Source organism: Oryzias melastigma, linkage group LG20 (genome assembly GCF_002922805.2).
Source record: "Oryzias melastigma strain HK-1 linkage group LG20, ASM292280v2, whole genome shotgun sequence".
NCBI lineage: Eukaryota > Metazoa > Chordata > Actinopteri > Beloniformes > Adrianichthyidae > Oryzias > Oryzias melastigma.
Genome location: NC_050531.1, coordinates 18,622,185 through 18,649,127, shown reverse-complemented (window position 1 = coordinate 18,649,127; position 26,943 = coordinate 18,622,185). Strand labels below are relative to the sequence as shown.

The following is a 26,943-nucleotide window of genomic DNA, read 5'->3' as shown; positions in this document are numbered from 1 at the left end:
TAGCTGCAAAAAAATGACAGTAAAAACACTATAATAAAAAAATTAAAAACGACAATGAAGATAATAAGATGGCTGAATAAAAATATGTTCAAATACAAACCACCTTTGATTGGAGAAAATATATGAGCTGGTACAACTCTGAGTAGTCTGCTTTTGATATTGTGATGTTTACAGAAATATTCCATTTAGAGTTTCTCTTAAACTGTTTTAGACAAAAAAATGTAAAATGATAGAGCAATATCTAGACTTATAAAGACTTATAGATTTAATTGTGATACAGGCACTGAATAATTGCATATATTAGAAAGCATTAATAATTGAATCGAGTAGATAAATGTTTTATTATTGAAATTTGAAATTGTAAAACATTGTTGCAGCCCAATAGGCTTCACCCTGTTAACTAATAAATGACTGTCAGTTCTATGATTCTATTTTTTATTTATTTATTACATTATTACATACATTCTTTTTTTCCTAATTGTACAGTAAACATCTTGGAAAAAAGTCCTCCTTTATTTAGGAACAGTCTGCATCATTCCAAAGGAATTTGGAAAAACGCAATTCGAGTTGATAGAAAAGCAAGTCGCCCGCAGACTAGTCCACCACAGCTGCTCACAGTGACCATCGCTATGAAGTGAGAACATCAGTGGAGGACATGCCTGCTGTGGCCGACTCTGTTCCTCTCATTTGGACACTCTGGAAGCCCCGGTGACGTAAATGTAAATAGCAGACGTGGGGATCCTTGCTGCGTGTGCCCCGCTGTGCGCGCTGTCGTTTCGTACATCACTCGGCAGCTCTTTCAATGCCACTGAGTCGGTGTGGGATCAACATTCATTCACTTCTCCCACTCAGTTCATCTTTTGTGATCTTCCTGCTAGCACGGCATCCCTCCCCTCCCCTCTCCTCCCACTCTTTAATTCACTCTTTTCATATGGTTTTGCTATCAGCCCTGCTTGCTTCGGCCATCCTTTGTAATTTTAGATGGCGTGAGAGCAAAAGGCCATGGCAGGGTTTGCAGTCTCTAAATAATCTGTTCTTTTGGTTGTGTTTGTGTTTACACCTTTTCATTCTCTCCATCAGCTCTTAATCTCTGGTTTCTTTAGGGTGTATGCAGAGTGGACACGTTTGGTTCTCTTAAAGTGATCCAGGGTCAGTTTCCACTGATAATTGGAAACAAATTTTCAGTCTGAATACACCCAAGTGGACTCTGGTCCGTGACTCTGAACCAGTCTTCGGCCCATTTTTCAAGGTGGTCTCAGTTTGTTTCCAATTCTGCTTAGCTCTACTTTGAGCGGAAAAACTGAACTAAACAGAGTAGGAACTGTAAGCTACCAACAATTGTGAATCAAAACAACTTTTAACGTGACACACATTGCTTCTCATAATGTTTTCCTGACAATCGGTATGTATAAACAATTATCCGCAAATCTACTTATCCGTCGTCTCCTCAGTATCCAGGTGGCAGCAGGACTCCACCGTACCAAAGACAAGACAAGATACTTTATTAATCCCAAAGAGGGAAATTAGAGAGGGTTGGTACAACACCTCCAGAGATAAGTTGTCCACAGGAGGGCAGCGGCTACTCAATCCAGGCAGCGCTAAAGCCCAAAATGGACATGAAGGGAGTAGGGATATTATGCCAAAAATCAAGCATCTTCGACCTGTGCCACATAAAAACGGCATAGATTGAAGTACAAGCAAAAATACATCCACATTTAAGCAGCAATGATTCACAAGACAGCTCCCCACTTCAGGCCAGGCCTTGTAGCAGCATGCGTTGATGCGCAGTACTTGACAACACAGCCAGGGGGAGCAAGAAGAGTGGGGTGGACGTGGAGCAGCGGAAGGGCGTCGACTCCTGATAGGAGGATTGCGGGTTCGATTTCCGCCTTGCATGTGTCAAAGTGTCCTTGGGCAAGACACAGAACCCCAAATTGCCTTTGGTGGAAGGTTGGTGCCAGTGTCCGGCAGCGGAGCTACCACCAGTGTGAATGGGTCTGTGACTGTGAAGGACTTTGGGCCTTCGAAGGAAGGTAGAAAGTGCTATACAAGTATACGCCTTTTACCATTTACCACCAAGGGTCGTGGACAGGGCAAGAGTGGGGGTTTTCACGACAACCAGTTCAGCTTACCAGATTTGTTTTTGATCGGTGTCCTTGGCTTGGGAATAGTTCAATTTGAGATGAACGTTTCGAATAAAAGTATTGTACCTAGCGTTGATACATATGTTCAAAATTGATCTGCGAAATGTAAAGTTTGAATCGTTGATCTATCCCGACAAGAACTGCAAACTGTCAGACTTCCATAATTGCTTCCTCTCGTTGCTTTTTCCCCACCCTCATAATTCCTGCCCAATAACTGAAGAGATCTTTAGTCATGAAGTTTTGTTCTCAAGCAGTTCAGAGCAGAAATGTCCGGTAGACACCCGTCTGAATACAGACTAAGTGCAAGGTTCAGGACTTGATTCTGACCAAATTAAGTGGACTCAGTCCGGACTAATAGACTTTTCCAGTCTGAATACTCCCTAGGATGTACAAAACTACTTCTAGTGTTGTCCCACAATCAGTGTCCAGTTGTATCAATCTTCTGTTATATCCCCTTTCTGCTTGATGTCATTACATATCCATGTTTGGTTTTCATATTACGAGTGTCACTGGGTGCAGCTGGCGTTGCGTTTAGTTGGCACCACCACCCTTCATAAGATCCCGCCTGGCATCAACCAGAACCAATCCATCTGGATCTACCGCTGCTGAGCCCGGCCACACAGCCAGCCTGGATACCAGTGGATCAGCTGGACTTCTCATTATAGACCCACAAATGGCAACGCTTTGACGTCAGAGCAATGGCACTAATGCGTGTACGAAGACAGACATGTCTTAAACGATTAGCCTAATTTAAGATTTTGTTTTCGTAGATTTGCTTTGCTTAATGAGCAGCTTGTAATTACAGCAAAGCAAAAACCTTGTAGTCTGTTCATGTTGCAACATGGTTATTCTTTCATGAGTTGCAGTCAGTGGAATGAAATTCTGGCAGCTCCACATGCCATGCTTTTCTCATCTGCAGCAGACAGGCCTCTTCTACTCTTGGACACAATCAGGACAGTCGGATCAGAGTCTCTCCTACTCTATTTGTCTGGAAGTCTGCTCAAACACATTGATTTACATCTCCCCGGTCATCGTCCTACACTAATAAGCTGCAATGCCATTTGTGTTACGTGTTTAGTCTGTGGATATACACAAACAGGTTAGCTCCGAGACTAAAAATCTGCAAAGACGCGTCCCCAATCATAGGAAGAGATCTGATTGATGCATACGTTAAAGGAAAGTGTCTTTTCTATTATCTGTCTCTATCAGAATGTTGACAGAAAAGTAATGACACTGACTGTGAATAAATGGAGCAGCTAATGAGATTAAAGGAGACGGCACACGTGCAAGTGTTTTACAGATAGAACCACATGCTTTAAACGCAATACATCTTTCACTTGATGGATTGGTCTGCGCTGTCCCGGGGAGCTGGAGTTTGGGGGAAGCTGCAGCAGAAGATAGAGAGAGCTGTTGATGCTGGTGTTCTCACTGCAGGAAGCTGCCGACTCCCGTTTTTGCTCCTGCCTCATAGTTGGAAATTTTGCATTTGTCACAGATTTTTATGAGGACATTTGTTTTTCATTGATCTTAGTGGTTTTGCGCCAGAGAATCCTTCGTCTGTGTGTGACTGTTGAGCAGTAATAAAGTATGCTAACACTTTTTGAAATGTCTGCAAAATTAGGCAAAATGTTTTTTTATTGTTATTGAGAATAAACCTTAAAACAACACAATATAATTCCATTACTTATCAAAATTTAGCAAATTAAAAAAAAATAAAGCCAAAGATTTAGACAGCTTATAATGAAAATATTCTGATCACATTTTGCTCATCTTTATCTGAGCTGTTTTAAAGTTCTTCTTAATCTGTTTTTTTTCTTCATCTTTTTTTTTTTTTTTTTAAGTTAGTAAGAGAAGTGACCCGCACATTTTTAACCTGTATCTGCATTATAGGAATTAATTATCAACACATTTTGAATTATTTAAATACTGCAAGTGGTCCTAAAAAAGAATAACAGATGAGTTATTCTCAACACACTTTTTAAAATTGTGCTAATTTTTTCCAGCTAAAACAAATTTGCAGTGCAATAAGTGAACTACTCAGAGAAAAAATTACATTAAATTAAATAACAAAAAAAGTCGACTTTTTTGTTCAATAAGTGGACCTGCAATGGTACTCTGTGTTAATACTTTTAACTTTTTATGCTATTATGGTCAACTTCTGTTATTATTTTTAACTTGTATTTTTTTTTTTGAACACGCGACTGCAAAGACACACTTTTGTTTGTGCATGTAAACATGATTCTGAAGTGTTTTTAATATTTTATGGAAGCAGCCATTTTAAAATGAGCAGAAAAAACACTTTTTGTACTACTGTCCTACTACTGTACAGTTTTGAGCCAGATCAGACGAGGAAAACATGGATAGATTTGTCGGCAAGTGGATGCATCAGAAGCAGAGCAGGGAACTTGTTGCCTGCTGATTGTAGTTTGTACAAAGCAACTACAAGATTTTTTATACTGCAGTTTTTTTTCTTCTGATCCTGATTCCCAACCATTTGGATAAAGAAATACTCAAAAATTCTATTTTCATCCAACTTTTCCTAATTTATGTCCTCCATCATGAGAAAAAAGCCACAAGAACATGTTAAAAACAACAAGAACACAATTTCATTGGAATCGGCCTTAATAAAAATGTACAACAGACAACTTTAATCCGATTTCCATTTCCTTATAGTATCACTTCTGACACTTTCCATCAAAATGTTTCTTTCCTAACTGAACAAGTCCTTTAACAGTGTTTTGAAGCGGTGGTGGAAAGGTGTGTGTTTGTCTTTTTGTGTTTTCTTCTGCAGCACTCCTTCCCGAGGCTGTCACACCAACCTCACAGTCTTGAGTTGTGAATGTGAAAACATGCACAGCCTCCAAAGCCACATCTGAGGCATCCACTGATCCTAATCTCACATCCCCCTTAAATAAAGTCTTTTTCCTGTGATATGTAGTCATAAATGTGTGCACACATCGGAGACTGAATGTGTGCATTGTTGCCCGGCGGCTACCTGCTCCTCGACAGCACTGCCTCTGGAAGTGCTGTGGAAATGAGAAGTGGCATGTGAAAAGTGCTGTTTTCCCCAACTTTTAAAGTAATGATGGTAAAAATTCTAAACAATCCCAAAACAGAGAGACATCTTTCTCTATGGCACAACCGTCTCTTTGTATGCACTCGTGCAGCTCTCACACTCTGCACGATGACAGAATTTCTGGCACTGTCAAGGTTCTAGCGAAGAGATGGCAGTTCCACTCAACCTATGTGAATCACCAAAGTGTTCGCACACCGAGTCATGCGGGAGTGGTGAAACAAACACACTCCAATGCACGGATTCCCTCACCCAAATGTTCAGCCACCTGCTTGAAGCGCGGAGGTGGGCCGCTTAAGTGTGTTTTCGTAGTGACCGGGTAATGACTTGCTCCGACATTAGGGCTTAAAGAAGCAGGAGGGGAAAAGGAAAGAGGGGTTGCAGGAAGACAAATGAAAACATAGTGTCCTGTCAGAAAACTCTCTGAGCTGGGTTTGCTGTAATAATAATAATAATAATATACTAAAAAGGACCAGTAATTTCCATTTTCAGTATTGCTGTTAATTATAATTAGTAGGACAATTCTGGGGTTAAGGAAACAAAATGGGGAAACCGCAGTCTGCTTTAGCCACTATAGGGAGACTTTTATGATCCAAAATAACAAATGATTTCATGAAACAGGTGTAAAAGGCATACTACTAGCAGAGGTAGAAAAATCATTTAACTGCTTTCCTTATTACACCCCAATAGTATTCTTTATTGGTGACCTTAGTGACATTTATTGCTTGATCTTGACCAAATACACAAATCATGTCACTAGAGTCCATGACCTTCTAGCTAGTTTCAATAACTTGCAAATACACAAGCGCTCACGCATGTTATGTGCTTGGTGGGGGCTCTCTGCCATCTCACTGAGGTCAAACAAAATGACACACTCTAACACCAGATATGATTGGAGGTAATTGTGTTTTAATGTCCAGGAGGCCCGTTCCCACTTCATATTTGGTTTTTTCCACGTCTGACATCTGGTGCGAAGAACGACAGCATGTGTTTCCACTACACCCCTATTTATACCTCTAAACATAGCCGTCAACACGGCAGTCAGCAGGAGTTTATTGTCCCGTTACACTTCTGCTGTTAAGTGACATCATGTCAAAACACGTCCGCCTCTTCACCGGCCGCTCGCGTTTGTTTTCCCCTGTCGCTCTTAATTTGGAGGGAGAAATAATGTTTGTCAAATGCGACAGTGTTCAGATGGGTTCACGGGGCAATGTTTTGAGTGGTTGTTACGGGTGGAGGGCGGTGAGTTTTTTCATGGAGCTCAGAGTTTGTTTTCCCTGGCGGGTTAGGAATGGCGAAGTGGCTGTGAGCTGAGGCTCCGGTGAAGAGCTTCTAGTGTCCATCTGTTCCACTGTGGGATTCTGAAGACAGACAAAAGTAGTCCAGATACAGACACTAGGATGAGGCTTGCCAATGCAACTTGCCAGGGTTATATCGTCATTCCTACAAGTAGCTCACAAAGCCAGCCAACTTCCATTATGTCATCCAGAAGTCTATCAGCCAGGGGGCACTCTAGCTGCCTTCACACAGCACGCCAAACGCTCGCTGTGACCAATCCAAGGCGAGCAAAAACGACGAGGGGCCAAACTCTGCTTGTCTTTTGCTTCTTATCTGCTGAAGTTTCACGTGTCGCTGACAGCTTGCTGGACAATCTCTACATCATTCCCTCAAAAAGCCCCGTAAGACGTAATTGGATCCAAATTGTATCAATATTCTCTGCTCTGCATGAGGCGATTGGCTTATGTCATCTCAAATAGTGTGGCTGGATGTTGACCATGCTGAGAGAAGCACTTCTCTTTTACGGCAGACCAAATAACACCCAATCATGGACTTTTTTTTCTTTTTCACTTTACCCCCCAAAATTCTGCAGATGGTGGCAATCCGTCAATGTAGACCACATGTGTCACAGTCGAGGCCTGGGGGCCGGATCCGGCCCTCCGGGTAATTCTGTCTGGCCCTCCCGATAATTTTATTCATTTTTTTAAGCTAATTTGGCATTTAGCTAATATTTTAGCTGGCTGTCAACTGAACTAACTGAGCAGGAAGAGATAAACTTTCCCTCTAAAAGGATGCTTTGTTTAACTTATCATGATCTTTAGATGAGTGAGTTCTATAGTTGTTACAATTTCGATGCATTGCAAGATTATGTTGATGAAAAGATATAAAATTGATCAGGTAGTAAATAATCAGTTTTAAACAGTCAATTTTTTGTGAAAAACGATTTAAACTTAAAAATATAACAAGACTAAAGTACTTCTTATTGATATTTTATTTTTTTCATAAGTGATAATGGTATACGCGGAATAATTCCCATCAAGGCGTCATCATCAAAAATAAATAGACGACGTGGATGCAACCACCCAATGCAGAAATTACATTTACGTGACAAAAAGCATGATAAATTGCCTCAAATATAATTAGTCATAACTAATGTGATAATTTTACATCTGTAAAAGTAAGGTTGAAGTGCGTTTTCTGCCCTTTGAGTTAAAAAAAAAAGGTCTGAACTGTTGTTAGGATACAACTAATACAAGCTTTTAAGAAGTTACTTTTGCTACGACTTATCACAAAGCTAAATTCACAAGTAGCTCCTGTCGACCACGACCATTTTTGAGGGTGAGTCTTATCCCCTTGGGCTACATAGCACGTGAAGTTCCTGTAGTGGAAATGAATGTTTAAAAGACCGTAGTTCCTGGAAAAAGGTTGTGTGGTTGATGCTCTGCTTTAATGCTCTTTAAATGGTGTATACATGTACTTTCTTTTCCTTTTACTGTGAGCTTTTCAAGAAACTCTCCTTTAAAGAGCATTAGACCTGAAACCTGAAGTATTTTAGCCTTCCTGGGCACACTTTCCATGGAAAAAGTTGAATTGTGACACTTGATGGTTAAATGGTGCCTTACTTGTAATTGCTAATACAGCGTGGCCCATTCATCAGGCTTAGTGAATATCCAGCATCAATCATTTGGTCTTTTGAGGTTTCTCCATGGTCCCGCTGTGCCTGACATCAGGTACACTCACTTCGATGCCACAGAAAGATACTCGCCCGTTTTAAAAAACACACAGAGCATACTCACCGTTTGACAGTGAGTATACTCTAATTCAGTCCTTTTGCTCTGTTTAAACAGAAGGTAAAGGCTGAGATGGCTTCCATGTGCCAGGAGGCGTTGAAGGGTCGGTGTGAGTCCAGTCATCAGTCCACGCCGAGCAGCTTCACCAAGAAGCCCCTGTTGTTGCTCCAGATTCTTCATGTTTCTCCAAAACACTATTACAGTGATTATTTAGGTGCAAGTCTGCTGTGTTTACACGTTTGTTTAACAGAGCAGCCATTCTTCATTAGTGGCCACGCATGGTTGGATGCCCGTGATAGCGCCCATAGGGTATCACACCACAGGGAAAGGTGGTGTCGAGTTCAGGAGGGTGGATTTGCCTGCTTTGTTCCAGCTGCCTCACTGTGATTCCAAGGTTTTTGTCAGCCCTCCAGGAGAGGCTGAGATACCTCTGGAGGGTTAAGAGAATTAAACAGGCTATAGGCTGTAATGAGGTACAGAGGAAGTACCAAAATGTGCAAATTATGAGATGAAAATATAAAATTATATTCATATTTAAGCTGGACTCCTGTTTTTTATCCATCTTCTTGCTTACTGTCAGAAGTTTCTCAGAATGTCCTGACTCTGTACACCGGTTTCTTCACTTCAGAGATTTATCCTTTCAGTGTTTTCTTTGCCGTGTTGTCTTTTCCTGTTTCCTGGAAGTCACATCAATACATCTAGAAAGGCAGACCTAACCTCCTGCTGAGGGCCTGCTAACATAAATGTAAAAACACGGTTGTAAATATCACTTCAGTTCAGGAGTTCACCGCAGTTGACCACAGCTCAAACAACCACCCTGGAGGTAAACAACTTTTAGAGGGAATGCTTTGAGACCTGTTTGACCGACACTAAGGACGCTGGCAGCTGTTGAGCAAAACACCACTCACTGTTAATATTGTTTTGCCGTCTTCACTGCAAAGGCCAGTGTTGAGAACATTACATTAAGAAGCAACAAGCCTGATTAAACGATGCATAACCACTTTTGACTGCTTTTAAAATATGTTTGATAGGGCTGATCGTCACTAGGGGTGTGCCAAAATACAGATTTTGCAATATATCTCAATATCTACTGATTCTCGATAGGTTCTCACCTAGTATTGATCTTTTATTTTTGTTTGAAGAGGCTGTAAAACGTTATTTTCATCATTCTTTGGTGACACGTTCCTTTGGAGGTACATAGGAGCACCAATGTGTCTGGCAGCTACTTGAATTATTTAATTTTTGTTCTGTTGTTTACACCAGTTGGTGTCGATGTTCATCAAAGACATAGTATTACTGATTTGCACTGAAGTGTCTATTATCTGTTGAACAAAATAAGACATAAGTTGTTTAATGTGAGTTATTAGAGATTGTTTTTACCAATTATCGCTGTATCTGGATATCATTGATATCATGAGCCATGTATCACATTGTATGGTGACGTACCCAGTGATTCCCGTCCCTAATCGTCCAGTATGTCACAATGCAATAGTATGGAATGCACCATTGGCAATGCTAATAGTATTGTGTATTTTTGCATTTTTTGCTTAACATTATTGGTGTCCCACTTCTTTTCTTTGGTTCATTATTGTCCAACCATCATAAAAATGTGCATTTTTTTATTTGCAAATAGATGTCTTTCATTAAACTGAAGTACTTCATATATTTTTTCCTTTTCCAATACATTCTCCCTCTCTGATACCATTTCTTTGTCATATATTATGTCCTCACTTTACCCCCTCTCATCTACTCATCCTCTTGTCTTCTCCCTCTGTAGGCAGCTTGTCGTTTTGTGAGTATCATCTGTTCTTTCACTTAAGCTGCACTCTGTTTCGCTCTTGTTGCCACTGGAGTCTTTTGGCCTTCTTCAGTTTTTCTTATCAGAAGGAGCTCGTTCGGCTACCGTGCCAGTGCAAGTTCAAACTGAGGCTGGCCAAACAATAAAGAAAGCCTCCACCTTTTCTCATAAATCCCAAACACTCTTGCTGCTGGATTGGCCGTCTGACATTGGCCCATCACATCAGAGCGTTAAGGTTCGGTTCCCAAAATGTAAACATTTCACAATAACAGCAACTTTTAGTAACTTAAAAAGAGAGCAAGAAATATAAAATGGTAAATATATCCACATTTGTTTTGCCGTTGGTAAAAACACATAAAAAGTGCTGTTTTTTGAATGGAGATAAAATTGTCTCTGCTCCCAGACGTTTGGGTTCACGACCTCACCCGTTCCTATTTGCATTCTAAATGTGCTGCTCTATAACCACCATTGCCACTCGCAATAAAAGTTATGAAAATGGTCTTTGCGAATGGCATCCGGGTTTCAGCATGTGATTTAAGCCATATGTGTCAAAACATGATTTATATCTACACACCATATGCGAGCACATTCCATACACAAGCCTTAGGCGAGCGGTGGAGAGAGTATTGTGCAGACAACCCATTGTCACCGTGGACTCGGAGTCCAAGGCTGCTGCTCCTCTGCTGTTTGGTTAGCCTTTAGACTGCCACCAGCCAGCAAACACCTCAGGGACGCAATAAAAACATCCATCATACCTCTGGCCATCATCCAACTCTAAAGAAAAAAAGCTCATCTAAAAAGTAGGGAGAAATGCAATGACCACATGTCTGAATACTCTTGTGAGATTTCCTGTAGAGTCCCTATCTCGCCCCGTTGTCTGCCAGGGTTTGTCTCCTTCCCTGTAATGCTCTATTCCTCCAGGCACTCGTGGAGAAAGGACTCTCTGTCTGTCTCGGGGCCTCGGCGTCGCAGACGGCTGCTTTAAGTCACAGCACGGGGGTTTTATGTGACCCTGACACCGGCTCTGGCAGTGCCTTCCTCTCCCGCTGACCTGCTCTACTGATCTCTTTCTAACTTGGACCTCTCCAGTTTCTTTAATAAGCACAATTATTCTTTGTGGTGTCGCCACTGTCTTATCCTAACTTCTTCTGTTGTTTTCATGTCCATAGTCACTATAACAACCTTGGAGAAACCATTTTCTTCAAGAAAAACCAAAAAAAAAAGACTGTTGTGATAACAACCTAAATGACACGATAATAGAGTTGCCAAAGTGGTAAAAACCAGAGACATCTCTTGGACCTTTTAAATATTCGTGTTGATGGCTGTAGCCAGAACTACCCCAAGGATGTCAGAAAGATGAATGAGAAAATAGAATTGGTCAGAAATTGGTAACAGACAGGTAATATAGAGCGGATCATCTAAATGATGGTAGAAAGCCTCTTCGTTTTTGTAACAAAAAATTAAAACAGTCTTTGGGAATGATCAAACAGTTACTAAAAAGAAATGCAATAATGGGTTCCAATCTAAAGAAATTAGTAGCTGTCTGTAAGGTTCTGGATAACGGAGTAAAGTGAGGATCCCACCACGCATGTGCTGTTATTTAATCCTCAACACCAATTATTATATTGCCCAAATGGTGTTTGTGCAGAGACTGGTTGGTATTCATGTAGCATATTGGGCAATTTCCAACAAACAACAAGAACTTTGCTTTATTGACAAATAAAATGGGCAATATATCGGCACCAGTATCGGTATTGGATGATATTTGCATAATTTGAGTTTGAGTTTCGGACCTTTATCATTCTGTTTTCATATGCACTTTATTTCACACATTATGGGTACTTGTTCCTAATAGATCCTTGGCACTGGGAAGTGTAAATCTACAGTCTTGGTCAGTAATTGTTCTGACTGTTTTTAAGTGATACTTGTTCCTATGAGATCCCTTGCTGTATGTAAAAAAAAAAAAAAAAAAAAAGTTGTGGATAATCTGATTGTATAGTTAAAGTAAAGTTGTGCATTCTTATAAAGAAACAAAAAGCAGTTCTAAACTTTGTGTTATTGTAGACACTTAAATATTGTTATTGGCAAATATCGGCTATCGGCCACAGTTGTAGGGGAAATGTCAGTTATCGGTATTGGCTGGAAAATTGTTATTGACCCATTCTTAATGACAAATCATCAAAGGCATTCATGAAGTCTGATGAATTCTTCATTTCTCACACTTTATTTTATCAACAAGCAATGGGGGTTTAGTTCCAAACAGCTCCATCTCATATTTGTTCTTTGCAGGGTGAAAAATATTTTATGAAAAGTTCTTTTTGTGTGTGTGTGTGTTGTAAACCATAAATGACCACATCTGCTTTCCGTAGATAAAGATGCATTTTTTTCTATCTCATTTTTAATTTTCGCACTGATTCCTTTACAGGGTGCGACGATAAGACGTGACGAACGCACAGGAGCCATTGTCGTGGCCAGGATCATGAGAGGAGGAGCAGCCTCCAGGAGCGGTCAGTTCTTATTTTTTATCACTTGTATTAGTCACTGCAAGACGAGAGAAGGAAATGTATTTTTTTTACATAAAAAAGAAAAGAGGATTAAACATTTAAACATAAAATAATTGTTATGACAATCAATATATGATTTGATGAAAGTCTTAAAACTTCAGAAAAGTGTCAGTGATCATAGATTAGTATTTTCCTTTCTTGTTGTGATGTAGGACTCATACATGTTGGTGATGAACTGAAGGAGGTCAACGGAATCCCTGTGGATGACAAGAAGCCAGAGGAAATAATCCGTATTCTGGTATGTCTTATGCTTATGTGCACAGGCTCTGTTCAATGGTCTCTCTCATGTTTTAGAACCCCTCTCTTGGCGAAGATCACATTCCTTGTTTGTGATGGTAAAAACCTCCCTCACTGCTGTTATGACCCTGAGCCTCCCACTGCCGCAATAAAACCAGAGCAACAGCCTTTTTCCGTTGGTTTTTGCAAGCCTTTAAGACCACATGTATATGACATGTATATGACTGGACCACAAATATTGACAAAAATAGTCAGAAACATAAAATTTTACCCCATTGCACTTGTGTTGGCTATACAACCCAACCAGTCAAAGATAGTTTTTAGAATAACAGTGTAAGTATGAATTTTTCATGTCTAAAGTGGGATAGTTTTTTTTTTTTTTCAAGCCCAGAATCTTTTGTTTCCTGGATTACCAAATGTTGCAGTTCCTCAAATGACCACTGGAGGCTGGTGGCAAAAAGGAGAAATTTCCCATTGACTAAAACATTTAAACTCAGACTTTACACCAACAAAATCTTGTTTCTAAATTTAGTTTCTAGCTTTATTTTCTATTCTCAGATATCACAATTTGTAGCGTGTTTTTTTTATCTTATTGGCAGGTGGGTGTGCATAACAAGTTTTGCTTTTATTTTTTGTTGTAACATTGATAACATTAAGGTTGTCTATGTGCCTTTTCAACTTGAGGCTTATTTTTTGCATTCAGAATCCAATGGGTTTAATCAGAGATTATTTGTTCAGTGTCTTTTGGTACACCTTACTGGTACCGGGTTGAACCCCTTTTTGCCTTCAGAACTGCCTTAATCCTTGGTGGCATAGATTCAAATAGGAAACATTCCTCAGAGAGTTTGGTCCATATTGACTTGATATAAATGAGAAATGGGTAAAATATAGGATCACATGAGCTTATATTTGAGAGTTTAAACCAGCTTTCTTACATCAGTATCGTATGTTTTGTCTCTAATTGTGTTTATATTTGTGCAATCTCAGTACACAAGTTTTTGAATTTCTTGGCTGATCAGTCTTCCTGTTAATTTAACTTGAAATAATTTTGTGCCGCACATGAGGCATCAAAGGGAATCTGTTTTAGCGTTCCACCGTTGAGTGGCTCCACATCTCTAACTCCACGTGTCGTTGGGTGAATTTGGTTTTTCCGTCACCTTCCTTAACCCTCTTCATCCGTCTTGCCTTTGTGCAGGCTCAGTCAGAAGGAGCCATTACCTTTAAACTTGTGCCTGGTGTGAAGGAGGAGGCGCCAGTCAAAGAGCCAAAGGTAAGCCGTGTTGCAGCTCATTTTTTATGTTCACTGCTTGACCCGAGGCGCCCTCCACTTCAAGAAGCTAGTATGCTGCATTAGGTAATTTTTGTCAACACATATATAGCATCCAAGCTATCTATCCGTCCCTGTGTAGAGTTATCAGTAGAGACTCATAATCATTCACTCTGATCTGTCACTCCGGCATCACTCTCACCCACTGGGGTGTTGATACTTCATTTTTCAGTAGCTCATCTATCAGTAGCAGACAGAAGCTGGATCCACTCACTTATTTAAGCTCCAGGGTATAGGCTCCCGATGATTACTCATACGGCAGCCCACCCTGTACGCTTAATGGATGCACAGAGGAGAGGGTGGGCCACTTGCATCCTTTGTCATCATGTAATGGTTGAATCTGTCCGTCTGTTTAATAAATCCCTCTGAATAATAGCCTTCAGCTGCCAAACACTCAGCGACTCCTCCATAAAAATAGCCAGCGTGCTTACATCAGGTCGTGCAGATGCAACCCAGAAGAGCTAAGTGGCTAACCCATGTTGATGTCGGAACAAAACAAGCCCAAAGGGAAGAGAATGAGGACAATCTTGCATGTTTGAGTGGAAGCCAAAGCAGCCGTCATGATCCAAACAAACGCTATCGGCTGCAGCATAAATTCACTGCATAGCAAAAGCACTCTTTAAATCAAAAGGACTCTGAAGAAGTTCACCACCCCACTCTCTGTCCTGGACTGTCTGTTCACACAGGCTTTCTGTTGCTCTTATGTTTTCTTTTTTACGAAGGTGTCCAAGGAGTAATATTTTATCCTGAGAGGACTTCATTTAGATGAAGGATGCAGAGAGGGGCTTTAGGTTGCAGTTTGTTCTTCACAACAACAAAAAAAGAAAGCAGAAGATTTTCCCATTTTAGGTCATACATTATAGACCCACTCTGGTCACTTATGATCTATTGTTAAAAATGTTCTGAGGTTTTTTTTTAATATGATTATGCCATTTTTACCAAAATCTAAAATACTTGTGTTGTTTTCTTGAACATAGTTTCTTCAGAGCAGCATAACTCTGAGATGTGGGTGGGTCTATTGGTGCAGAGTGAGTCTGCCCTCACTTCCTATCATCCTTTTGTTTTCAGGCTCTCTCCTGCTAGCGGAGAGCCCCTCACAACCCTTACCTGACATTAGCGGTTCAACAATAATGGCTAGTGATATTGAAGCCATCCAGCCGTTCAGTTCTGAGCCAGAATCCAGCTTTAGCTAAGGTCACAAATACCAAAATACCACAGTGTGGCGATCTAATTACCAGTTTTTCAGCAAAGTCGGCAGATGGCTGCCTGGTGGCTGCAGGGTGGCACTTGGAATAAGACAGCGGCAGTCACATTTTTACACGCCGTATAAAGTCTTAAGAAAAAGTTCAAACTAAACGACGTGCAGGCGATTTTTTGACAAGCTTTGACACTGGTCAGTCCCCACCCTGGCACATTTAGAGGTCGCGCAGAAGCAGTCTGGTGGCAGAAATGTTCCCTCTAATTTAGTATGTGTTTGTACATACACACGGTCTCTGAGGAGCACTGTAAGCAACACCACCCCCCACAGTACATGCACTGGGACTCCCTCACTGTGACTTCTGTGACTTCTCTCTGCGTTTTTCTCCGTTTTTGCTGTATTTGTTTCTGAAATAAGAAAGATGAGCTTTTTTTTTTTTTTTTTTTTTTTACAATTATGTCAATTTGTGAAACTCAGGGGGGAGAAAAGAAAATGAAATAAAGAATGTTCTCAGCTGACCGCGAGTTCATTTGTTCATGATGACAGTCCGATCAGTCCGTGAGCGCCACATCTCTAAGGAATTTGTTTTTTTATGTAAATAGTAGGCTATAATTGAGTATGTAAGTAGTATGTAATTTTGTTTTGAACATTTTCTTGTGCGTTGAGAATGTGCGAGCAGTGTTAGACCCAATCTATCGGGCGGCCGCCGTCTGCAGTTATGACCAAGCTAATGATTTTCAGAAAAATCGGGCGGCAGCAGCTAGTTGTGAAGATTCTGCCGATGCCTCCCCATCGCAGTTTTATTTGTGACCATAGCTTCAGACAAGGAAAACCAAGACGTTCATGGATCTATTTGTCTACAAGTGGAGGCATCATAATAGTTTTTTTTACATCACAAGTTCAATTGATTTTAAACTGCATTTTTTTTTGTTTGCTCCTGATTCACAGCGATTTGAATAAAGAAATATTCAAAACTGCTATTTCAATCTTAATTTTTTTATTTATGTCATCCATTATTAGAAAAATGGCACAAAAACACAAATGCCTATAGTGAAGAAAATTAGCTCTAAGTAGAAAACAGTTTGTATTACCCAAATCTTAGATTGATTTGCCGCCAACGGCCTTGTTTTTGCTCGTCCAGGTGTTCATGAAAGCACTCTTCGACTTTGACCCCAACGAAGACAAAGCCATCCCATGCAAGGAAGCGGGTCTGGCTTTCAAGAAAGGCTCCATCCTTGAGATCATGAGCCAGGACGATGCAACATGGTGGCAGGCCAAACATGAAGGTGACGCCAACCCCCGCGCCGGTCTGATCCCGTCCAGACAGTTCCAGGAGAGGTAAGGAAGGAGCAACCAGTTCCATTTTTTGCCTCAGAAGTTTCTTCCTCTATCTCTCTCTCTTTTCCTCTTTTTTTTTTTTTTTTCCTGCCTCACATTGCCAAAATAGTCTGGATTTCCGCACAGCGTCTGGCCCAAAATGAGTAATGACAGAAAATGATAGTGCTGGTACCGATCCACTTTGGATCTCAGGCGGACGGAAAAACACACATCAGTGTAAGCTCTCCGTCACACGTGATGTCCAACACAGAGCTCAGGAGACTGCGACAGGTTTTTTCTTTTTTTTTTAATTGACAGGGTCAGGATGATCCAAGTAAAAATATTCACATAAAAAAAGTAAAAAGTAAAGAATGCAGGAAAAGATTTCACATTTTGATGCATTCTTGCATTTCATGATTACAAACGGCTTTTTTCTTGCACTCCTTTATCAGCTCCTCTTTCTTTCACCAGCCTCAGCTGACGGAATGAAGCTGGTGGTGATTGTTGAGTGGGATCGCTGTAACAACACTGTTTTTTATTAGTCCCTCAGCAGCCGTGAAAACTGATGGTTTTATTGTGCCTGTCCCCCTTTATCCATCTCCATCCTCTTTCAGGAGGCTCGCTCTTCGACGGCCTGTTGCAACCCTTCCTATCCAGAGATCCTCAAGCAAGAGATTATGTAAGCATTTGATTTTTGTCCTAAAAATCCGCTCTGCTTCTGCTTCTCTACAGACTTTATTCCTTTCAGCTTCTCCATGTGCAATAATTCATTTGGAAACGTTAACAATATCCAACCCAGACACCAGCGCGTTTACCCATCTAATGACGGGTGAAACTCCTAATGATGGGTTCACAATCTGATTCTAGACGCACACACGTGTGATAAAAAGTTCAACCCAGCTCTGTGCAGCACATTAATCTGCGCTCCAGTGAAGGCACAGACACGGCTTCATCTGAAACGTGCCATAAACAAGGCTGAATGTAGGAGATCAGGAAATGAAGGGATGGTGGCTAAATTACCCTGATAAATCAAGGATTGCTGATTGCTTCTTAATGACGACAGAAGACATAAACCATGTTGTACAAGAATCGCGGCAGAACAGTTTGAAGCAGAGCATCGTGGTGGTTGTAGGAAATTCATCGACACACCAGCTGCAAGGAAAATGGTAAAATAGTAGGGATGCACTTTCCCCACAATTCCTTGATTTTTGGTTCGTGGTTTAGTTTTAATTCAACATAAAATTTTGTAACACAAAAATAACAGCAAAAAAAAAAAAAAAGTTAAAATAATCCTGTTTTTAATTTGCTGATAAGCAAGTAACAATAAAGAAAAAACTTTCAGTTTGCTTGTACCAGGGGTGGGCACATTTTTTGGCTTATGGGCCAAAAAGGACTTTAAATTTGACAGAAGAGCCAGATGCGTGGGGCGTTTTGGTAATCCACCTCAGAAAACATTTTTTTGATTTTGAACTAATATACTGTAGCTCATATAGGGGGTTTTATTTTAAAACAGTGACTGTAGTTCTCATTTTAGTACTATTTGCACCAATGTTTTGATGTTCTTCAGGGAAAACCGTAAACTTAGAGAAATGCTGCGTTCATGTGGTGTTGGAATGATCGGAAAAAGGATTTTTCCACTCGGAAATCCCATAGATGTAAAAAAAAATGCACAATAAATTTTTACACTTAAACAAATGTCAATTCATCTATTTTGCGCCATCTATAGGGAAACACCCAAATTACATCGAAATAAAACAAATAAGGATTATCATTAGAATTTATTCTCATGTGGTGGGCCAGATTAAATAGTTTAATGAGCTGCATGTGGCTCCCAGGCCATAGTTTGACCACCCCTGGCTTATACCACCCCTTATTTAATGCAATAAAGCATCAAATACAAAATCCTTCTTCAATTTTGCAGAATTATTGACACTTTGAAGGTAAACATGCAATAACAATTCACTTACCACACGATTCGGTTTAATGGTGTGACATACGGTTCAGTTTTCAATTGAAAATTGTATAAAATAGTTATTTATTAAGACCCATTTTTTAAGTTTTTGGAGTTTAGAGTAGAAAATTAAAGATTTAATTTAATTAACAACCCCAAAATCCCCAAATCCTGCTCTGCTACGGGTCGACCCACATACTGGAGGATCTGACTAACCCAAGGGTAACAAACTCAATCGCACAGGGGGTCAAAATCCAAAACACACCTTAGGTCGCGGGCTGAACATGATAAACATTTAAAGAACATTCTAAAACAAATTTTTTAAAACCTTAAAAATGTAACTTTTTAACATAACTATAAAAATAGACCAAAATATTATCCAGAATAAATCAACTTAAATCTTAAATAAGTTTCAATATTTTACTCTCCATAAAAATATATTTTGTCATAATTATACAAGTCAGAAAGAAGCACAAGATAAAATCAGGCCAAAAATAAAAGGATCTAGAGGGCTGGATATAATTACCCGGAGGGTCAGATTCGGCCCTCGGGTCTTGACTTTGATGTTGGAGGATCACGTCTAGAAAAATTACTTTTATTCATCCTTCCCATTTAAATCATAAAATCATGTTTTTTCTCCATAGTTGCTCTTACCCTTAACAAACTCCCAGAAAAACAACCTTTTTCTGGTCTCACAATGACCCAAGTAAACCAAAAAGCATTTTTTTTATTGACAATGTTTTGTTGTTTTTTTCCCTGTAGATGACCACATCTGACTGCTTGTTTCCTTTTTACTCGAGCACTTTATGTCGTCTAAACAAATCCTCTGCAGCCTTCGCTGACCGACCTCCAAACTTAGCATTAGCCTCCTTCACCTCAGCTCCTAGTCTATGAGTGAATTATAGATGTTGTCATTTCCTGGTTATGTTCAACCGCATGCTGGCATTCACGGATGGCCAGAAATAACCAGACAGCGCTCTGATGTTTTCTTTCTGTTTTTTTTTTTTTTTTTATTGGCCCAGTTCTCTTTATGAGTTATGGGATTTGTAATCCTCCTCCAGGTGTAAAAATAGTCCTCTGCAGCTTCTACTGAAGGAGCAGAAACGTCCTGTTAAGCTACTTCACAAAGTCCACTTTATTGTGGTGGTTTGTTTGATAGTAGAAGGTCTTTTTGATGAGAACTAAAACAAGAAGACATGAAATAGACTTGATGGATGGAGGGGTTGTAGAAGGGGGCACGTTCAGGAGCAGCTCAGGCCCTCTGGAGATGGAGATCAAGCTTGGCTCATAGTTTTGAATTGGACCTTCGAGGTACAATCTACAAGCTAATTGAAGAATACCAGTGAAGGACCGAGGTGGTGATTGAAGGGAGGTCTTTTCCTCTTTTTTTTTTGCTCTCTGGGAGCTCCATTGGTTGCAACAATATTGGTCTTGGCAGGGGTTGGGGTGATCATTGCTCAACCGTGTCCGTTTACGCTTAACATTTGCAGGACATAAATAATTCCTTCCCTTTCGTTGATCTCAGCGCTTTCATTAATACATTCTTTGGACATGAAACTGATCCTTAAATTGCCATTAGTTGTTCAAGCCGGTTATTAATGAGCTGCTTGTTAGATCGGTTGTTTTTGCTTCATTCCTGCAGCTTCTGCTCTCCGAGCGTCCCGGCAGCTTTGTTTTCTGCTGCTCTGGCTGACATGCAGACCTCTCCGCTGTCTCGCGGCGTGAAAGTCTGCCAAACACGTGGACACACTTAACACTCACCTCGGGGTCTTTTTCGCCGCGCTCTCTCCATGCATTACATCGCTCTTCTTCTCGCTCCTTCTTTTCCACCGAGCTGCTGAACCCTTTCCAAACGGCACCCCAGATAGGTCTTAAGTGGCCCTGAACTTTGGCTCCACGTTCAGTTTATTTATCCATTTCATTTTTTTACTTAAACACTTGCAGCTATCGGAGTGTATTGAAAGGAGGAGGAAGTCAGAAGTTTGGAGATATCAAATATTACATATCTTTGTCTTTTCTTATCCTGGATTATCAGATCTACCCTCTGCCTAAAAGATCTGACGCACTGCTGCATGATGGGTATAATTTACTAAATAGTCTACAGAGCTGGGTTTGTATTTGAAATCTATCTTCTTTCTGTCATCCTCTGTGGTTTATTTGTGGCTTGTAAAGGGCATGCGATAAACCTCTAAGAATGTTTCTCCTCCCTGGGAGGGCATTCAGCATCCACTGAGGTCAGCTCGCTGACTGGCAGTGGATGGGGCGGCTGCCCTCAGCGAGCGTCTGTCGATGACCGCAGTGTGGGAGGCCAAGGCTCCCTGGAGTTGGGTAAATGATGGGCTAGGCTGCCACCGATCCAGCGGGCCTGGGCATCAGTTCACGACTCTGCGTGCCGTCGGACAGACCCGCCATGTTATCGCGCGGTGTTTCATAAGGCCAGGAATGCGGCTGTACATGACTGCAACATCATTAGACGATCCGAACCATTCCCGTGGCAGATAGGCCCCAGATGAAAGCCTTCCAAAGTGTAATCAGGCAGCACTGGAAGGATTTTAGATGTCTTTATCATTCTCACATTGTCCTCATTGTTTGTTCTTTCAAGTTTCCCTCTGTCCTCCCCCGCTGCAATTACGCGCTCCAAAATGCTGGTTCAACTTAAGATGTCATGTCGCAACAGAAGGAGGGCAACATCACTGCTAACATGCCAAACAGGATGTCAGATAAAGGGGTTTGGTCCGCTCTCCTCTGACCCCGAATGACCTCCATCAGCCCTGATGCTGGCAGGTCATTAGTGTCAGCTGTGACGCTGCATCTCTGCAGTGCGCTCTGGGAAAATGCGGGCAGTGCTGGAAGGTGAGCCTCGTGCTGCGGGAGACGGAGTAGTGTATGTTTTGATTTAAACTCGTTTCGGGCCAAATAGGAAGACGTGAAACAAGAGGAAACATCTGTAAGCGGCTCCAAAAATTCACAGCACGCTAAACCAACACATGCTCAAGAGCCTGCGTCAGTAACCGTTCTGAACCCGTCTTCGTTGTCCCGCCTGATTCTCACCAACATCTGGAGTACATTCAAAAGCTACAAGAAACATTTCCCCGTCAGTAAAATGAAGAGTGCAATCCTGTTAGCATTTTTAACTGTTGATGGTTTAAATCTTATCAATCTGAAAATGTTTTCTTGTTCTTTTAAAGATGAAGTGAATACTCCTCAGACAGGTACTCTGGACTGTGTATCTTTAGGTAAAAGTATAAGCTAATTCACTAGTGACTAGAGAACCTAGTGGTAGTTTGAATCCTTGTACCTTTGGTTCTTAGTTTCCTTCCCTATTTTAGAAGGGAAAAGGACTGCTGCAGGTTTCCTAGCATTTATTTTCATTAAAGAAATGGGAACAGAAAAAAAAATAAACAGATTTGTATTTTTTACTTAATATGTGTATTTAAGCAGCAGCTTAAAAATAAGCTGCTGCAGTAAGTAATAGCAAATTTGGTGCAAATAGTGAGTTTGTGCGGAGCCCCTAAAGGGACATCAAAGTAAATAAAAAAATTGAAATAAAAAAAATAATGTTTTTGAAAAAAAATTTTTTTTTTTTTTTAGCTTCGACATACCTTAAGGGTTCTGTAAGTTTGAAGCATCAACAACAAACTATACTGAAATGATGGGATATATGCATAACAAAAACGGACATCACTGCTCGCCAAGTGCATAAATGCTGAAAACAGTGCTGAATTTTGTAAAGTTTACATTCAATGCTAAAACCAACTTCAGATCCTCACTGTCTTCAGTGGTTACATTAGTGCAGTTTGAATAACCTTTTTATACGTTCTTGTAGAATTTTTCTCATGATGAAGGACAGTAAAAATTACACTTCAGTGTGTCTTTATTCAAATTGTTGTGAATTAGGAGGAGACAAAAAAAATCAGTTTGAAAAGATTGGATTTGTTACATAGAAAATACAGTAAGTAGACCAGAAAAACCTGAATGTTTGCAAACTTAGGAAACATTAGCTTAAATGAGCGCAATATTGGTACTTTCTAATGTCGTCCTCACTTTCTACCCATTCGGTACTGTTTAAAGGGTCCATTTTACAATGGAAACAATTGTACAATTAAAACACCAGACCGCTCAGTGAAAACAACGCTTCAGTGTATCATGAAAAAAGCCCAAAGTGCTTTATACACACATACCCCATTCACTCACGCACACTCACCCACTGACGCACCTGTTAACTTCCAGGAACAATCTGGGGTTCAGTGTTTTGCCCAAGGACACTTTGACACATTTTTAAGCGAGGCGGGAATCAAATCTGTGACCTCCAATTTAGAGGTTGGTACACCATTACATCAATCCTTGATCATATACTCTCATATAAGAAAAAAAACTCTATTTTTTTCTTTTCCCATTTTATTTTATGATGTTTTTAAACAGAAATTTAACAAAATACACCCTAATCATGTCTGTCACAGTCCATAAATATGTAGATTAGAAGCACATGTGAAGTCACGCTTGTAGAGTTTTTCTAATTCTCTCTGCAAAGCATAGAAGCAATAAAATAAATCTGAATAATGATTTGTTTTATTACAGTACAGAAGCCACAAAAGCCTCAGAATAAAGCTACTGAACAAAAATACTAAGCAGAGCTTTATTACGACTAGGTTATCTTTTCCAGATATGACTCGTCAGAGTACCAGCAACAAGAGATTTTAACTTTTTTTTCTTGTTTCTTTGTCTTTTCTTTTGCTTTTCAAAGATGATGTGGAGGTTGAGCTTGGTAGGTCTCTTCTCTTCCTTAAATCTTTAATCCTCTAACAATCTTCTAACTGAGAGTAACTCCGCTTCTCGCTTCTTCAGCCCTCACAGATGAGGAAATGAAAGGTACTACAGTACTGATGTGCTGATTGTGATATTTCTGTTTCCTTCTTCATAATACTGAAGTCTCCCCTCTACTCTCTAGTCTGCCATTTAGTCCAAACCTATTTGCTGCTGAGTGAGAACTTCCGTTTTGTCTAAAAATGTTTTGGCTTTTCCTTTGCAAACCTTTAATCTCTCAACTTCACGATATTATTTGGAGAATCATCTGATCCAATACAAGGATGTACAGTTGTCTCAATCTTTTATGCCTGCCTAAACAGGTAAGCTTGAATTTCTTGCATTCCTGATTGTCCTTTTTTACTTGATGTTGTTCCTTTCTTCCGGCTCTTTCTTTCTGGTTCTTCACGTCACCAGAGGAAGCCGACGCTAGTAGCGGATTCCACTTAGGTGAGCCGATCTTCTTCTTTTCTTCTGTCTCCTCTCCTGGTTGTGTCATCAGTAGTGACTGCTGATCCTCCTTTCCCGAAACCCTCAAGCCGCCCCTCTGTTATCGCCCTTCCGTGTTCCACAAAACACAAATGAGTGTTCCCACTGGTTCCTCTCTTTAAATCTAATCCCATGACTTACTTTTGCTGTGAAAGTAAGAGCAGCTGTTTAGTTTCAGAGTTATTTTTGCCTTCAACCATGTGTCGTCTCCTGCCTCCGGGTCTCAGGATGTCCCCGAGAACGGTTTTGGACAGATTTGGGTTAAAAAGAACGTCTCGTTTTCAGTACTTTGTTCTGAACGCTCGAGGGACGATCTCATTGATGTGGTGCTGGTCAGATTTAAAGACCATTACTGCTACCCGCTTCTCAACTCTTTCCAAAAAGTTGCTTTCAATTCTCCCCATCGTGTTCTTATTACCACTGTCATTTTTCCCAACAAATCATAAGGTATCGTCCCTCTGGAAGACCACAGGCAGCACTTACTTGCTCATATGTAAATCCGTCTCTTCATCCGTCTCCTCATTTGTCTTTATTTTGGTCTTCTGTTTTGTCTGAGGTTGAGGTCAAAAGGTGAGAGTTCATTTCAAGCTATGCTACACCACTGAACCTCCTCATCTCAGAGGGTTCAGAAACGCTACATACATTTGAGCTGCCAAGCTGAAGGGCCCAGTTTTCCCTAACAATGTTCCTTCTTTCTCCTTCTATTCCACTGTCACCCTACCCCCTTCATGAGGTCGGTGACCTCAGCCTCTCCTCCTCCTCTTGAGTACCCAAACAACATCAGGAACTCCAGCGGGATCGCAGCATTTCTTAACTCCAGCAGGCCAGAACGAGGTTTAGCTGAAACGAGAGAACCTCAGGAGGAGAAGCAAGGAAAAAAAAAAGCAAGTTATAATAAGTCCACCATGGAAGTACTTGCTACTTTGGTTTTCAGCCTGTTGGATGTGGTTGTCTGATTTAAAGTTGGCCCACAGTAAAAGTTTGAAATCCTAGAAACATGTGCAGAAGCTTGCTTATGCTCCTAAAAAGCTACTGGGATTGCATGGACAAGTGAAGGATGTATTAGGAAGTTAATTTTTGTCCTTTACTCAATGATGCAATTGGAATATATATCTTAAATTTAAGCAGTCCTTGGATTTTGACCTTTTGGGAGTTTAAAGATTCCAACAATGAGGTGGTTCTTAAATTCCAAACCAAAACCATAAATGAAAAGTTTAAAAACCATGTTTTAACATTTAATGGCCAGCCCAAAGTGACTTTAGGAATCTAGTTAAAGGGGACGTCCTACATGGTTGTTTGCAAGCAGCATTTAACACTAATAAATGCCTTAATTTGCATTATTTCTAATTAGATATCAATTTAGCCTTGCATTCTAAAAATCTGGTTCTTGCAAATGTTTTCCCAAAACAACACTGTTGATGAGTTCACCACAGGAACACAAACTTGTTTGAAGTGCATCTGTTGGCCACGACCCATCTGCAAGTTGCTTTGTTGAAAGGTCGTATAGGCACTTTACTGTATCTCCAGGCTGCTGCTGAAAACAGATGCTTGATGCAATCAAATATCTTAAGATCAGTCATGGAGCTCGCTTTATTACAGAAGCATAATCATTTCCACAGATGCCTGTTGTTGCAGTTGTGTGAGGGGGAGCATTCGTAGAACACATACAGGTCCGGAAATTTTTGTGCAATTACTTCATTTTTTGCAACCTTTTACCAAAAACATACTCCTGTGGTGGCAAGAGCATCAATTTTGACTTAAAATTCGCACTCTCTTTTCTTTAAACTTTGAGTTTTCCACTCATATTTGTGCGTTTTCCAGCAACAACATTGTACACGTTGCTTAAAATCTAAATCCTGAGCTGACAATGGCTTTATTTTTAATGTTTGATCTGTTTTTATTGATTGATTGGTTTATTTCCATCAATTTCAGCAATAAAAATGAAGGAAAAAGACAATAAAAATGCAAAGAAAATCAAATGTATTTTAAATATTAATTTTTAAATCAATTTTAAAATAACAGAAAAATGTGCCATCTGTTATTCTTGACATATTTGCACTTACTATGCACTAATGACACACTGAATATACTAAATACGATTGTCTGAAAGAGTTGGCTAATCCAGGAATGGGCAACTCCAGGCCTTGAGGGTCACATTTTCTACATGATTTCCAGATATCCAAGCCCTACTCATGACTGATTACCTGGTTCAAGTGTGTCCTGCCATTTAGAACATGCCAGAATAGGGGATGTTTGAAAATATGCAGGAATACAGCCCTCGAGGACTGACTTTGGACACCCCTGATTTAAACACTTATGTCAGTTCCACTGCTGAATAGTGGTGCCAACCTACTACCACCAAGAGTAATGTGGTGTTCAGTGTCTTTCCCAAATACACCAGAGGTCAACTCTTCTGCCCGCCGTCTGCTGTAAAGTCCCATTTACTTTGTGAAATTCATGTTAATTTCACACATAAAGAAGAGAGCTGTTCACTCCAAAGAGTCCTCTATCAGTAAAACCCACCTCCCACCAACATATTTACCAAACTTTACAATACATGTGTTCTTCATATCCACACCAGTTTTTATTTTGATATCACTTATGTACTTCGCAAATTTACTCCCATTGGTTCTCTTCGACTCTTTAGTCCACAAAAGGTCTGTCTGCATTTGCTCTGATGTAAACTGCCTTACAGTTCATTGTTTTCTAAACAACCAGCTTTTGTCTGAGCCAAAGTTGAGCTTTCGCACAAATGAAGATTTTAGAGAAAACAAACGGGTGTGGATCAAACGAGGACCAAACGTGCCAGTGTGAATTTATCCTGAAACCTCATCAAAAAACAAACAAACAAAAACTAAACATGTCTAAATAGTTCATTAGGCAAGTCAGGATGACGAAAACGTAAAAGATTGTGGGGTTGAAACATTTCACGATTCAAACCATGCAGAACAAATGATCTATGTGAGCTCAGACT

At 40.3% G+C, this 26,943-nt stretch overlaps 1 protein-coding gene across 2 annotated transcripts in view; it reads left to right on the top strand.

Moving 5' to 3' along the window:
* mpp7a (membrane protein, palmitoylated 7a (MAGUK p55 subfamily member 7)) overlaps window positions 1-26,943 on the top strand; it is a 143,630-nt gene that overhangs the window by 79,465 nt on the left and 37,222 nt on the right. Inside the window, exons 7-13 of one of the 2 annotated variants that reach the window (XM_036217342.1) lie at window positions 12,509-12,590; window positions 12,800-12,885; window positions 14,080-14,154; window positions 16,551-16,747; window positions 17,341-17,405; window positions 23,422-23,442; window positions 23,898-23,930. In XM_036217342.1, coding sequence (XP_036073235.1) covers window positions 12,509-12,590; window positions 12,800-12,885; window positions 14,080-14,154; window positions 16,551-16,747; window positions 17,341-17,405; window positions 23,422-23,442; window positions 23,898-23,930 — 559 coding nt within the window. The remainder of the gene's footprint in view (window positions 1-12,508; window positions 12,591-12,799; window positions 12,886-14,079; window positions 14,155-16,550; window positions 16,748-17,340; window positions 17,406-23,421; window positions 23,443-23,897; window positions 23,931-26,943) is intronic. The other variant, XM_024280521.2, reaches the window with a different exon arrangement.